Source organism: Grampus griseus, assembly GCF_964374135.1.
Source record: "Grampus griseus genome assembly, chromosome: 4".
NCBI lineage: Eukaryota > Metazoa > Chordata > Mammalia > Artiodactyla > Delphinidae > Grampus > Grampus griseus.
This window is the reverse complement of record NC_138997.1, coordinates 81,840,450-81,854,213: the sequence shown is the minus strand read 5'-3', so window position 1 is coordinate 81,854,213 and position 13,764 is coordinate 81,840,450. Positions and strand designations below refer to the sequence as shown.

At 40.8% G+C, this 13,764-nt stretch overlaps 1 protein-coding gene across 3 annotated transcripts in view; it reads left to right on the top strand.

Moving 5' to 3' along the window:
- The window catches only part of TBC1D1 (TBC1 domain family member 1), a 231,486-nt gene that overhangs the window by 12,401 nt on the left and 205,321 nt on the right, over positions 1 to 13,764 (top strand). For all 3 annotated transcript variants that reach the window (XM_082653232.1, XM_082653233.1, XM_082653231.1), the window contains exon 2: positions 3,494 to 4,001. In XM_082653232.1, the coding sequence (XP_082509358.1) occupies positions 3,585 to 4,001 (417 nt within the window). In that variant the 5' untranslated portion in view covers positions 3,494 to 3,584. The remainder of the gene's footprint in view (positions 1 to 3,493; positions 4,002 to 13,764) is intronic.

Sequence of the window (13,764 nt, the reverse complement as noted above, 5' to 3'; positions counted from 1 at the left end):
GAAAAGGTTTAGAATTTGAATACTGGTTTTAGAGACCCCAAACCTTATGAGTTTAAGAAGCTTACAGACTTGTTGAGGGAAACCTATTCAAACTTTTAAAAGTAAATATGATGATAGGTACAGAGTGCAGCAGGACATGGTGATGGGTGCCCTAAATCACCTTGGAAGGAAGAGGTGATCATTGCTTGAACTAGGACTTGTATATGAGTTGGGATTCGGTTAGAGGACAAGAGTGGGAGTCATTGGGAGAGTCTTCTTGGGTCTCTCATGACTCTATTTTGTGAGCAGAGGCACTGACTGCTTTGTTCTGGACTACCTTTTCAATTTTTTTTTTTTTTTCAGTAGCAGTAGCCATGGAAGATAGAAATAGTCTGTCTCTCTGGAGGACACTCCAGAATTGAAGGACAGACATGCTTACTCCCCACTGTAAAATATTCAGTCCCCCGAAACTCAGGTGCCTTTCCTGTAACCCACTGTGGATACAGGTGTCACCTTGCCTGTGGGGACTGAGGGTCAGGGAACCAGCAGAAATGCTGCCTCTGTGGCTACTGCTATTGCTCTGAGTAATAAATGGTCCCTTGTCTCTGACCTGGCGGTCTCATGTCTTCTACCAGGAGGCTAACTTGTGGCAGCCTAACTTGGTGGCAGCCTGACTTGTTAGCTTGCAAGTAGGGTAAATTCTCAGGCCCTCTACAGTTGGTGACAGGCATTGTGTTCCTCGGAGAGAGAACAGTATGCACTGCAACACAGAGGTGTGAGAAATCATATCTCATATGGGGAACTGTGCCTATTTACCTATCTTCAGAGCCAAAAAGTGCATGAAGGAGGGCATTTTAGGGGAGAATATGCAGTTGCAGATATGGACAGGACCAGATTCTGAAGAGATCCTAAATGCCTTGTAGAGGAGTTTGGACTTTACGGGGGCTGTGATTAAGGAATTTTAGCAGAGGAGTGGCGTGATCCATTTTATGGGTTAGTTGAATTACTCTAGGAAATATGTGAAGGCTGGATTGAAGATGGGGGTACCTTTTCTCCAGCTGAGAAAAGATAAGATATATTTAGATGTGAAGTCAGTTTAGAAGTAGTGATACGGTGAAGAAGGGATCTGAATGACTATCTTAGTCTGTTCAGGCTGCTGTCACAGAACATCACAGACTGGGTAGTTTCCAACAACAGAAACTTATTTCTCACGTTCTGGAGGATGGGAAGGTTAAGGTCAAGGTGCTGGTGGATTCAGTATCTGGTGATGACTGGCTTCCTGGTTCATAGACTGCTGTCTTTTCCCTGTGTCCTCACATGGTAGAAGGGGAAAGAGAGTTCTCTGGGTCTCTTATAAGGGCACTAATCCTATTCATATGGGTTCACCTCCCAAAGGCTCCACCTCCAAACACTATCACAATGGGGGTTAGGATTTCAACATATGAATGGAGGGAGGATGGACACAAACATTCAGTCTACAGCTGTGACTCCTTGGCTTTTGACTGTGCCAATAAAATAAATTGTGATGCTGTTGCAGACATGTAGCTTATGGGAAGGAAGAGAAGTTCTGGAAAGGAGGGAGGTGAGACTGAATTAGTTTTAAAACAGCTAAATTGAGGCTGAGGTGCTATCTGGGTAGGATATCCAGATAGAAATACTTAATAGACTATCCTGATCTGGAACTCAGGAAGGAGACAAACATATGGGAATCATCAGGGTTTATGTGGTAGATGCATTCTTGTGCAGCATTCAGGAGGACAGGTTGAGAATCAGGTGCAAACTCAAATCACCTGTGATAAGCGACTCACGCTCTCTGGACCTCAGTTTCCTAAGTGGTAAAAATGGCAATAATAGTAGTCTCTAACTGAGACCAAGGTGAGAGATGAAGGTTGTTATGAAAGTGAAATGAGAACACTTGCAAAGTGCCTGGTACCTAATGAAAGTAAGCTGTTATCAGTGGCAGCAGGAGTGTTAGAATGTGGTCACTGACATCAAGAGATTAGGTGAAATTGTCCAAAGGATGCAGGTGGAATGAGGGGGGTAGGATGGAGTCAAGCAGGGGCAAAAAGCCATTAAGGAGCTGAAAAGAAGCAACCAGAGAGGTAAGAGGAGAACCAGGAGAGTTTCAAGCAGGATGGAGTGGTCAACATTGAGGAATTCGTCAGAAGGGACAAGGCAGCTAAGGACTAAAAGTCCCCCTTTGAAGTTCACAACCAGAGGATGTGGGCAACCCCAATGGGAGCAATTGCGGGGGCTCTTCATTACTTCTGGCTGCAATCTAGATTGTGGATGGGCAGGAGGGAGTGGAGACAGCAAGTGTAGACTTTACCTTGGAGACAGTTGTATAGGGAAAGAGGAGTTGAGGCCGGGGGAGGTTTGAGGTCAAGGGAAAATATCTTGTTTTTTGGATGGGAGAGAGACTTCATTCACTCTCTTAAAATATCTATTGAGCCTATTCTGAGTCAGGCTCTGTGGGTGAATAAGATGCAGTCTCCGTCTTCATAGAATTTCTTCTTAGTGTGTGTATATATGATCAGGGAATACATGAGAGAATGAAGGTCCAGGGAGCAAATGAGTAACGAATAGAGCTTGAGATCCTGTAGACAACTCAGCTTTGGACAAAAGGGTTTTGTCATCCAATGGAGCAGGAGGGTGTTAAGATACGTCAAATGTGGTTTTTGAAAATCACCCATAGAGAAGGAAAAATTTCCCACTGAGTGAGTTTGGGTCGTAGTACAGGAAACACCCTCTATTGATGAGGAGATGCAAGGTGTTGGGGTGCTTGTAGTACGTGAACGAAACAAAATATTTATGATGGTGTTCAGAACATGATAGTTGCCAAGTACACGTTACTGGAATTTGAATTGGTGATTCAGAACCTCTGGGCTACATCAGGGAGAGCCTTTTTTTTTTTTGGCCGCGGCCGTGTGGCGTGTGGGATCTTAGTTCCCCGACCAGGGGTGGAACCCGTGCCCTCTGCGTTGGGAGTTCAGAGTCTTAACCACTGGACCGCCAGGGAAGTCAGGAAGAGCGTTTTAAAGCTTCAGTGGTATCATAAGTGATAAGGTCAGTTGTTGAAAACTGGACTGGTTCAATAGACGGTGATGATAGAGAGCTGATATATTTTTCTTGTAAGATTACTTTCTTGGGGGAAGCCACCAGTACTGAATTTGATCATCTTAAAAAATTCCTTGAAAGTATGTTAAATAATGCAGCAGGGTTTAAAGCCGTCCAAGCAGCATTATATTGTTTTCTATGGTGCTGGCCTTTGTTGGCTCTGTGAGGCTTATGTTTAACCGGAGTCTTCCCGGTGGGATCTTTGTAACCCGTAGTGAGCGTGACAGTTACGGCATTTTCAGGTTTCATATGTAATACGATTTCAAGAAAGCTCTTTCTAGGCAGAGCAGCGTATGTGAACTAATATCTATTTCTTCCTCTATTTGGGCTTCAGCCTCTTAAGCTCTGAAATGCTGCGACTTCATTAAATTCTAATGCCTCTGTTTTTCTCCTGCAGGATTCTGCATCAGAAGCATGTAAAATAGATTGTTTGGTCTAAACTAGAAAACAGTGGCAAAGTTTTGCTGAGTTTCCAGACCTTTCCCAACATGGAACCAATAACCTTCACAGCAAGGAAACATCCGTTTCCTAGCGAGGTCTCGGTGGAATTTAGCCTCCAGCTGGTGGGCTTCTTACCCGTGCATTCTCTGACCACCATGCCCATGCTGCCTTGGGTCGTGGCAGAGGTGCGAAGGCTCAGCGGGCAGTCCTCCACAAAGGAGTCTGGTACCAAGCAAGTCCACCTTTGTGTTTCGCCCTCCGGACTGAGATGTGAGCCTGAGCCAGGAAGAAGCCAACAATGGGATCCACTGATCTGTTCCAGCATCTTCGAGTGTAAGCCTCAGCGAGTTCACAGACTGATTCATAACAGTCACGACCCAAGTTATTTTGCTTGTCTGATTAAAGACGATGCAGCCAGTCAGCAGAGTATCTGCTATGTGTTCAAAGCCGATGGTCAAACAAAAGTAAGTGGAGGTGGGGATCAAAAAGATGAAGGTGTGGCCGGATAGTTTTTGTGGTACAGGATCAGAACATTTATTTTAAGATACTGGAATTAATAAGGAGTTAATGCTTTAGTTATACATAGATTATTTCACTGGATTTTTGGTTCATGGGGATAGTTCTTTATAGTCTTGAAGAACATTTGATAATAGGTATTAAAATGAGAAGTTTATGAGTTCAAAAATTCAACAGAGAAATCTTTCTAAGCGTATACATAAGAGCTGAACTATTAGGATTCAGATCATTTAAGATGTGTGTTCTAAAGCAGTGCTTCGCAAACAGAGATGTGCCTATGAGGGACCTGGGGATCTTGTTAAAATGCAAAATCTGATTCAGTGGGTCTGGGATGGACCTTGAGAGTCTGCATTTCTAACAAGCCTCCAGGTGACGCGGGCACTGCTCCTTTGAAGGTTGCACTTCGAGTAGCAAAGTTCTAGATCAGCGAGCTCCACATTTTTGATCTTGTTAACAAAAATATATTTATTTATAAGCTGTAGAAGAGTATTATTAGGCAGTTTCCCAAGGTATCATATTCACTTAGGCAGAGACCATTGGTAAAAAATAGTGGATATGAATCTAAGTTTTGATACTTTTAGGTTTTTTGTTTTTTTGGTATTTTTTGGCTAACTTCATGTCTGATCTGACCAGCTTGTTGTTATATGTTATGATATGGGTGAGAAAGATATTATATGAGAAATGGTAAAAAACAATATCGCCAGCTGTACTATTTTCCCATTTATTTGTGCTTGTATTGTTGCTAGCATTTTTTTTGCAGTTCTGTGCAGGACTCATTCAAAGCCACCTGGCCATTTTGTGAGGGTTACTTTAGATACAATTGAAAATATAATCCCGACAGCCACTTTCTCAGTTCGGCCCATGTAAACTGGCTACAGAAAGCAAGCAAGCAGGTGAGGGCCTTGCTGCTAACCCCACAAGCTGAGGAATGCCCATGCTAGGCCTTGAGTGCCTCGCCGGCCTGTGTGGCTGTCTGCCCCACGCACTGGAGCAGACTCTGAGGATGCTAATGCCAATCCTTGTGGTAAATGTCAGTGAATAGAAAGAGAAATGCTAATGTTTTCTCCCTGCACCCCACTGGGGTTTTTTTTGCATACCCTCCATGATGCACGAACCTCATTTGGAAATTAATGTTCTTCGTGACTAAGTGGATTTGTGGAGACTCACTTTTGTTTGTTCTTTCCTTGGTTCTCTCACTCATTCAGATTGTTGCTCCAGGTACTGGGTGGGAGGATGTAGTACAGGCTAGAAGGGAGACAGAAGGGCAGTAGGTAAATACCACGTGGTCTGTGGACAGGGCGTGATGGGAAGATGGAGAATGGGGCTTAACACACTGGAGTGTAAGGAAGGCTTTTTGAAATAATGGCTCATCTGGAGCTAAAAACCACTATTTTATGCACAGAATAGGATATCTTCTTAATAAAAAGCATTCGATTTGTTGATCATGCATCTCAGGTGGGACAGCGTCCCGGTTCAGAGGGACTAACTTCCGGGATTCTAGTCCTATCTGCCACCTGTAAACTAGGTGGCCTCAGGCAACACTGAGCCTGTTTCCTTATCTGTAAAATGGGGATGATTATGGTCTCTATCTCGTAGAGTTGCTGGGAGGACTAAATGAACTAGAATGGAACCTAAAACTAGTAAGCATTTATGGCTATAAAAATTTTTCACTAAAGAAAGTTTTACCAGAAGCAGATTACATGCTAATTTCACTTCTAGTCTTAAGTAAAAAGAAAAAGAGACCAAGATGAGCGTCTTCAGTTCTCAGGATGAGATCCTGGTCATCCTTGAGCAACATTTTATAAACTAGACACTTAAAAAACTGCATAAGTAAATTTAATGGTTGCTCTTATTTGGGTAAATTCCAGAATGAAAATTAGAGGACTGAACAGCCCGTACTCCGTGCCAGCTCTATAGAAGTTAGAGTACTCTATAGAAGTTAGAGTACTATAGAAGTTTCCTTGGGGGGAGTTTTTGCATGGAATAGTTGTTCAACACTTCACACTTTTGACTCTTGCCCAAAATCTTTTATAGCCATCTGAGAACAGGCTTCTAGCCAGTTATTCAGCTACCTGACAGGAGGAGAGATTTATAACTAAATTCTGGAACTGGGGCTTCGAGTCGTGCTGAAAGTAAAGAATTGGCCTTACTCTGTGTTCCAAAAAGCCACGGTAGAAATATGAATCTGTTCTTAAGTTATTTTTGGCTTGCTTACAGTTTTTACAAACAAATTGTCAGTACTCAGAGTAATAAATTACTGTCATCCTGCTGGTTTTATAAAAGAGTAGTTTGTAACATAAGCATCTCAGTCAGTGATCCTCCTGTTGTCGGAAACTGAATGGTAAACCAAATTGGCCCCGATTCTAGCTGACATGATATCCTTTATGCTCTTGGGACATCCTGGCACGGTATCTCATAGCAGATTATCTGCTATAGGAGCATGTTAACCTATGTCCTCATTTCTCCTATTTGTAGCATTTGCTCAGTGAAATAATTCTGTAGATTATGGCCTCTTCTAAATAAATGAAGTCAGTATCCACCTGTATTTGCCAGAAAAGATATATGCATTTACTGCCGGGGTCATAAGCACAAAACTACTGTGTGAGAGGAAACCCTTTGAGCAGCATATAAATTAACTTATTGAAGAAGGTCTAGGGAGAAGAGACACGAAAAGGAATAGTTTTGTTTTGTTTTGTTTTGGGTTTTTTTTTGCGGCATGCGGACCTCTCACTGCCGTGGCCTCTCCCGCTGCGGAGCACAGGCTCCGGACGTGCAGGCTCAGCGGCCACGGCTCACGGGCCCAGCTGCTCCACGGCATGTGGGATCTTCCCGGACCGGGGCACGAACCCGTGTCCCCTGCATCGGCAGGCGGACTCCCAACCACTGTGCCACCAGGGAAGCCCCCAGGAATAGTTTGATAAGCACAACATGAGACTCTGTTTCCCATTGTATGTTCCATAGAATGTGCTCAAGGTGTTCCACACAGAAGGGCTTCCATGATCAAAATATATTAGGGAAACATCTCAAACTTTTTGATCTGAAGACCCTTTTCACTCTAAAAAAGTATCGAGTATCCCAAAGAGTTTCATGTGGGTTATATCTATTAATACTTTTATATTAGAAATTAAAACTGAAAAATTATAAAGGTTTTAATTTATTGAAAAACAAAATGAGCCCCATATATGTAAACCTAAACAATATTTTTTTGTGAAAAATAATTGTATTTTCCCAAAAATTTAGTGATAAGAGTGGCATAGTTTTACTTTTTGTTTGTTTGGTTTTTTGCAAATCTCTTTCACGTCTGGATCAATAGTCAGCTATTCATTCTCAGCTGCTTCTCCACTCATTCTTTTGTGATATGTTGTTTTGGTTGAGCATATGAAGAAAACTTGGCCTCACACAGATTTGTAGTAGGAAAAAGGAGAAATATTTTATAACCTTTTTAGAAAATTGTGGATATTTTTCTTTAATACTATACCAAAACTTGACAAATGGTAGTTTCTTAAAGTTTTGTGGCAATATGACATCTGAGAGCGTATCAAAGCCCTTTTTGCACTTTGTGCTGTCTTGTGCTTTAATGAATCTTTTAAGCATGAATGATTCTGTAACATCATGCATTGATTATTTGGAAAATATTGGTTCACTGAGTTGTACAGACCACAGTCTGAGAACTGCTGTATTAGGGAAACACTGTACTTTCTATTGCACTCTTGTATTGTACATTAGTTCATTAAATCCCCAAGTTTATTGGACCATAGATTACATTTTCTCATAACTTCCAAGAACATCCCTCAGCACGCATGTGAACAACAGTGGCATAAGGTTGTGGGTTGAAGTTTAGTTTTGAGTTAGGGTCTGTGGCAGGAAATGAAAACATCCACTCTGGAAAACATATGGATGCATGGGTGACCCTGACTAGGTCTATACCCCATCACATGGCAAAGAAATCAAGAGTTCCTCCTGGACTCAGCCCTAGAAAAAGTGTGAAGTCTTAGAAAATTATCTCAAGCTTCTTTCCTTCTCCAGTTCTTCAGCTTTGTCTCTTCTAAGAAGAACATCAGATTTGCCACTCCCTTGAGTATTACTGTAGATCACTCAGAAGAGTATTTACATTGTACTCCTTTTTTTAATCTACAAAGTAAAAAGCTCTGCTTCCTTTAAGAGACTTTCCAGCAATGAGTTGCAGGCAGCAGAAGTGTTGGGCTGAGGCTTCTGACATTGTATGTTGCTGTCTTATGCCAATAAAAGGAAAGAATGGATTCTGAATGGAGAATGGCAAGGATTATTGAGCTGGTAATAAGTGGAGGAGAAGTGTAGGCTGGTGTTCAGTGGGCAGTACGAGGGACCCGGCGTAAGGCAGAAATTGGGTGTGTGGAACTAGTTTTGCTATAAGTGCCCATTCTTCTTCAGCTGACTTATCGTACCTATAACCTGTCCTGGCTCTTCAAACACTGTTCCTGACTTTAGTCAGATCTGATCTTCTGGATCTGGTGTCCAGTCTGGGCATAGCGCAGGGGTTTCACAGCTGTGATGGGATTGGTGTCATTAATGCAACAGTGCTCATGGGCTTCCCCTTCTGCACCCTCCCTAAGAGCATCTTGGATTTGTTAGAATTTTTTTTTTTTTGCGGTACGCGGGCCTCTCACTGCCGTGGCCTCTGCCGTTGCGGAGCGCAAGCTCCGGACGCGCAGGCTCAGCGGCCATGGCTCACGGGCCCAGCTGCTCCACGGCATGTGGGATCCTCCCGGACCGGGGCACGAACCCGCGTCCCCTGCACTGGAAGGCAGACTCTCAACCACTGCGCCACCAGGGAAGCCCTAGAATCTTGTTAGATTCTTTCCTCCTTCTCCCAAGGAGGAAGTGTTATCTCTTGCTGGGACATAATAAAGTACTAAATCCTTAGAAATTAGGAGGAGGGAAAAGTGTGGCCAAGGGGCTTGGGTTGGGGGTTAGAGGAGCTGGAGTAACTGCATGGGAGGTAGACTTCTAGAAGAGGACTTTACTAAATGTTACTTAGGACGATGTGTCTGAGAGAATGTCAATGTCCTTTGAAAGAATGGGTTTCCTTTTCCGTGAGTTTTGACAACGAAACTTCATTTCTTTTTTTTTTTTTCATCTTTTTTAGAGTATAATTGCTTTACAATGGTGTGTTAGTTTCTGCTTTATAACAAAGTGAATCAGTTATACATATACATATGTTCCCATGTCTCTTCCCTCTTGCGTCTCCCTCCCTCCCACCCTCCCTATCCCACCCCTCTAGGTGGTCACAAAGCAACGAGCTGATCTCCCTGTGCTATGCGGCTGCTTCCCACTAGCTATCTACCTTACGTTTGGTAGTGTATATATGTCCATGCCTCTCTCTCACTTTGTCACAGTTTACCCTTCCCCCTCCCCATAGCCTCAAGTCCATTCTCTAGTAAGTCTGTGTCTTTATTCCTGTTTCACCCCTAGGTTTTTCATGACATTTTTTTTCTTAAATTCCATATATATGTGTTAGCATACGCTATTTGTCTTTCTCTTTCTGACTTACTTCACTCTGTATGACAGACTCTAGGTCTATCCACCTCATTACAAATAGCTCAATTTCGTTTCTTTTTATGGCTGAGTAATATTCCATTGTATATATGTGCCACATCTTCTTTATCCATTCATCTGTCAATGGACACTTAGGTTGCTTCCATGTCCTGGCTATTGTAAATAGAGCTGCAATGAACATTTTGGTACATGACTCTTTTTGAATTATGGTTTTCTCAGGGTATAAGCCCAGTAGAGGGATTGCTGGGTCATATGGTAGTTCTATTTGTAGTTTTTTAAGGAACCTCCATACTGCTCTCAATAGTGGCTGTACCAATTCACATTCCCACCAGCAGTGCAAGAGTGTTCCCTCTTCTCCACACCCTCTCCAGCATTTATTGTTTCTAGATTTTTTGATGATGGCCATTCTGACCAGTGTGAGATGGTATCTCATTGTAGTTTTGATTTGCATTTCTCTAATGATTAGCGATGTTGAGCATTCTTTTATGTGTTTGTTGGCACTCTGTATATCTTCTTTGGAGAAATGTCTATTTAGGTCTTCTGCCCATTTTTGGATTGGGTTGTTTGTTTTTTTGTTATTAAGCTGCATGAGCTGCTTATAAATTTTGGAGATTAATCCTTTGTCCGTTGCTTCATTTGCAAATATTTTCTCCCATTCTGAGGGTTGTCTTTTGGTCTTGTTTATGGTTTCCTTTGCTGTGCAAAAGCTTTGAAGTTTCATTAAGTCCCATTTGTTTATTTTTGTTTTTATTTCCATTTCTCTAGGAGGTGGGTCAAAAAGGATCTTGCTGTGATTTATGCAATAGAGTGTTCTGCCTATGTTTTCCTCTAAGAGTTTGATAGTTTCTGGCCTTACATTTAAGTCTTTAATCCATTTTGTGCTTATTTTTGTGTATGGTGTTAGGGAGTGATCTAATCTCATACTTTTACATGTACCTGTCCAATTTTTCCAGCACCACTTATTGAAGAGGCTGTTCCTTCTCCACTGTACATTCCTGCCTCCTTTATCAAAGATAAGGTGACCATGTGTGCGTGGGTTTATCTCTGGGCTTTCTATCCTGTTCCATTGATCTATCTCTCTGTTTTTGTGCCAGTACCATACTGTCTTGATTACTGTAGCATTGTAATATCGTCTGAAGTCAGGGAGTCTGATTCCTCCAGCTCCATTTTTCATTCTCAAGATTGCTTTGGCTATTCGGGGTCTTTTGTGTTTCCATACAAATTGTGAAATTTTTTGTTCTAGTTCTGTGAAAAATGCCAGTGGTAGTTTGATAGGGATTGCATTGAATCTGTAGATTGCTTTGGGTAGTAGAGTCATTTTCACAATTTTGATTCTTCCAATCCAAGAACACGGTAAATCTCTCCATCTGTTTTTATCATCTTTAATTTCTTTCATCAGTGTCTTATAATTTTCTGCATACAGGTCTTTTGTCTCCCTAGGTAGTTTTATTCCTAGATATTTTATTCTTTTTGTTGCAATGGTAAATGGGAGTGTTTTCTTGATTTCACTTTCATTTTTTTCATCATAAGTGTATAGGAATGCCAGAGATTTCTGTGCATGAATTTTGTATCCTGCTACTTTACCAAATTCATTGATTAGCTCTAGTAGTTTTCTGGTAGCATCTTTAGGATTCTCTATGTATAGTATCATGTCATCTGCAAAGAGTGACAGCTTTACTTCTTCTTTTCCGATTTGGATTCCGTTTATTTCCTTTTCTTCTCTGATTGCTGTAGCTAAAACTTCCAAAACTATGTTGAATAAGAGTGGTGGGAGTGGGCAACCCTGTCTTGTTCCTGATTTTAGTGGAAATGCTTTCAGTTTTTCACCATTGAGGACAATGTTTTCTGGGGGTTTGTCATATATGGCCTTTATTATGTTGAGGAAAGCTCCCTCTATGCCTACTTTCTGCAGGGTTTTTATCATAAATGGATGTTGAATTTTGTTGAAAGCTTTCTCTGCATCTATTGAGATGATCATATGGGTTTTCTCCTTCAATTTGTTAATATGGTGTATCACGTTGATTGATTTGCATATATTGAAGAATCCTTGCATTCCTGGAATAAACCCCACTTGATCATGGTGTATGATCCTTTTCATGTGCTGTTGGATTCTGTTTGCTAGTATTTTGTTGAGGATTTTTACATCTATGTTCATCAGTGATATGAGCCTGTAATTTTCTTTCTTTGTGACGTCCTTGTGTGGTTTTTGTATCAGGGTGATGGTGGCCTCATAGAATGAGTTTGGGAGTGTTCCTCCCTCTGCTATATTTTGATAGATTTTGAGAAGGATAGGTGTTAGCTCTTCTCTAAATGTTTGATAGAATTCGCCTGTGAAGCCATCTGGTCCTGGGCTTTTGCTTGTTGGAAGATTTTTAATCACAGTTTCTTCAGTGCTTGTGATTGGTCTGTTCATATTTTCTATTTCTTCCTGATTCAGTCTTGGCAGGTTGTGCCTTTTTAAGAATTTGTCCATTTCTTCCAGGTTGTCCATTTTATTGGCATAGAGTTGCTTGTAGTAATCTCTCATGATCTTTTGTATTTCTGCAGTGTCAGTTGGTACTTCTCCTTTTTCATTTCTAATTCTATTGATTTGAGTCTTCTCCCTTTTTTTCTTGATGAGTCTGGCTAATGGTTTATCAATTTTGTTTGTCTTCTCAAAAAAACAGCTTTTAGTTTTATTGATCTTTGCTATCGTTTCTTCATTTCTTTTTCATTTATTTCTGATCTTATTTTTATGATTTCTTTCCTTCTGTTAATGTTGGGGTTTTTTTGTTCTTCTTTCTCTACTTGCTTTAGGTGCAAGGTTAGGTTGTTTATTTGAGATGTTTCCTGTTTCTTAAGGTAGGATTGTATTGCTATAAACTTCCCTCTTAGAACTGCTTTTGCTGCATCCCATACGTTTTGGGTCGTCGTGTCTCCATTGTCTTTTGTTTCTAGGTATATTTTGATTTCCTCTTTCTTCAGTGATCACTTCGTTATTAAGTAGTGTATTGTTTAGCCTCCATGTGTTTGTATTTTTTTACAGATCTTTTCCTGTAATTGATACCTAGTCTCATAGCGTTGTGGTCGGAAAAGATACCTGATATAATTTCAATTTTCTTAAATTTACCAAGGCTTGATTTGTGACCCAAGATATGATCTATCCTGGAGAATGTTCCATGAGCACTTGAGAAAAATGTGTATTCTGTTGTTTTTGGATGGAATGTCCTATAAATATCAATTAAGTCCATCTTGTTTAATGTATCATTTAAAGCTTGTGTTTCCTTATTTATTTTCATTTTGGGTGATCTGTCCATTGGTGAAAGTGGGGTGTTAAAGTCCCCTACTATGAATGTGTTACTGTCGATTTCCCCTTTTATGGCTGTTAGTATTTGCCTTAAGTATTGAGGTGCTCCTATGTTGGGTGCATAAATATTTACAATTGTTATATCTTCTTCTTGGATCGATTCCTTGATCATTATGTAGTGTCCTTCTTTGTCTCTTCTAATAGTCTTTATTTTAAAGTCTATTTTGTCTGATATGAATGTTGCTACTCCAGCTTCCTTTTGATTTCCATTTGCATGGAACATCTTTTTCCATCCCGTCATTTTCAGTCTGTATGTGTCTCTAGGTCTGAAGTGGGTCTCTTGTAGACAGCATATATATGGGTCATATTTTTGTATCCATTCAGCCAATCTGTGTCTTTTGGTGGGAGCACCATTTACATTTAAGGTAATTATCGATATGTATATTCCTATTCCCATTTTCTTAATTGTTTTGGGTTCGTTATTGTAGGTCTTTTCCTTCTCTTGTGTTTCTTGCCTAGAGAAGTTCCTTTAGCAGTTGTTGTAAAGCTGGTTTGGTGGTGCTGAATTCTCTCAGCTTTTGCTTGTCTGTAAAGGTTTTAATTTCTCCATCAAATCTGAATGAGATCCTTGCTGGGTAGAGTAATCTTGGTTGCAGGTTTTTCTCCTTCATCACTTTAAATATGTCCTGCCAGTCCCTTCTGGCTTGCAGAGTTTCTGCTGAAAAATCAGCTGTTAACCTTATGGGGATTCCCTTGTGTGTTATTTGTTGTTTTTCCCTTGCTGCTTTTAATATGTTTTCTTTGTATTTAATTTTTGACAGTTTGATTAATATGTGTTTTGGCATATTTCTCCTTGTATTTATCCTGTATGGGACTCTCTGTGCTTCCTG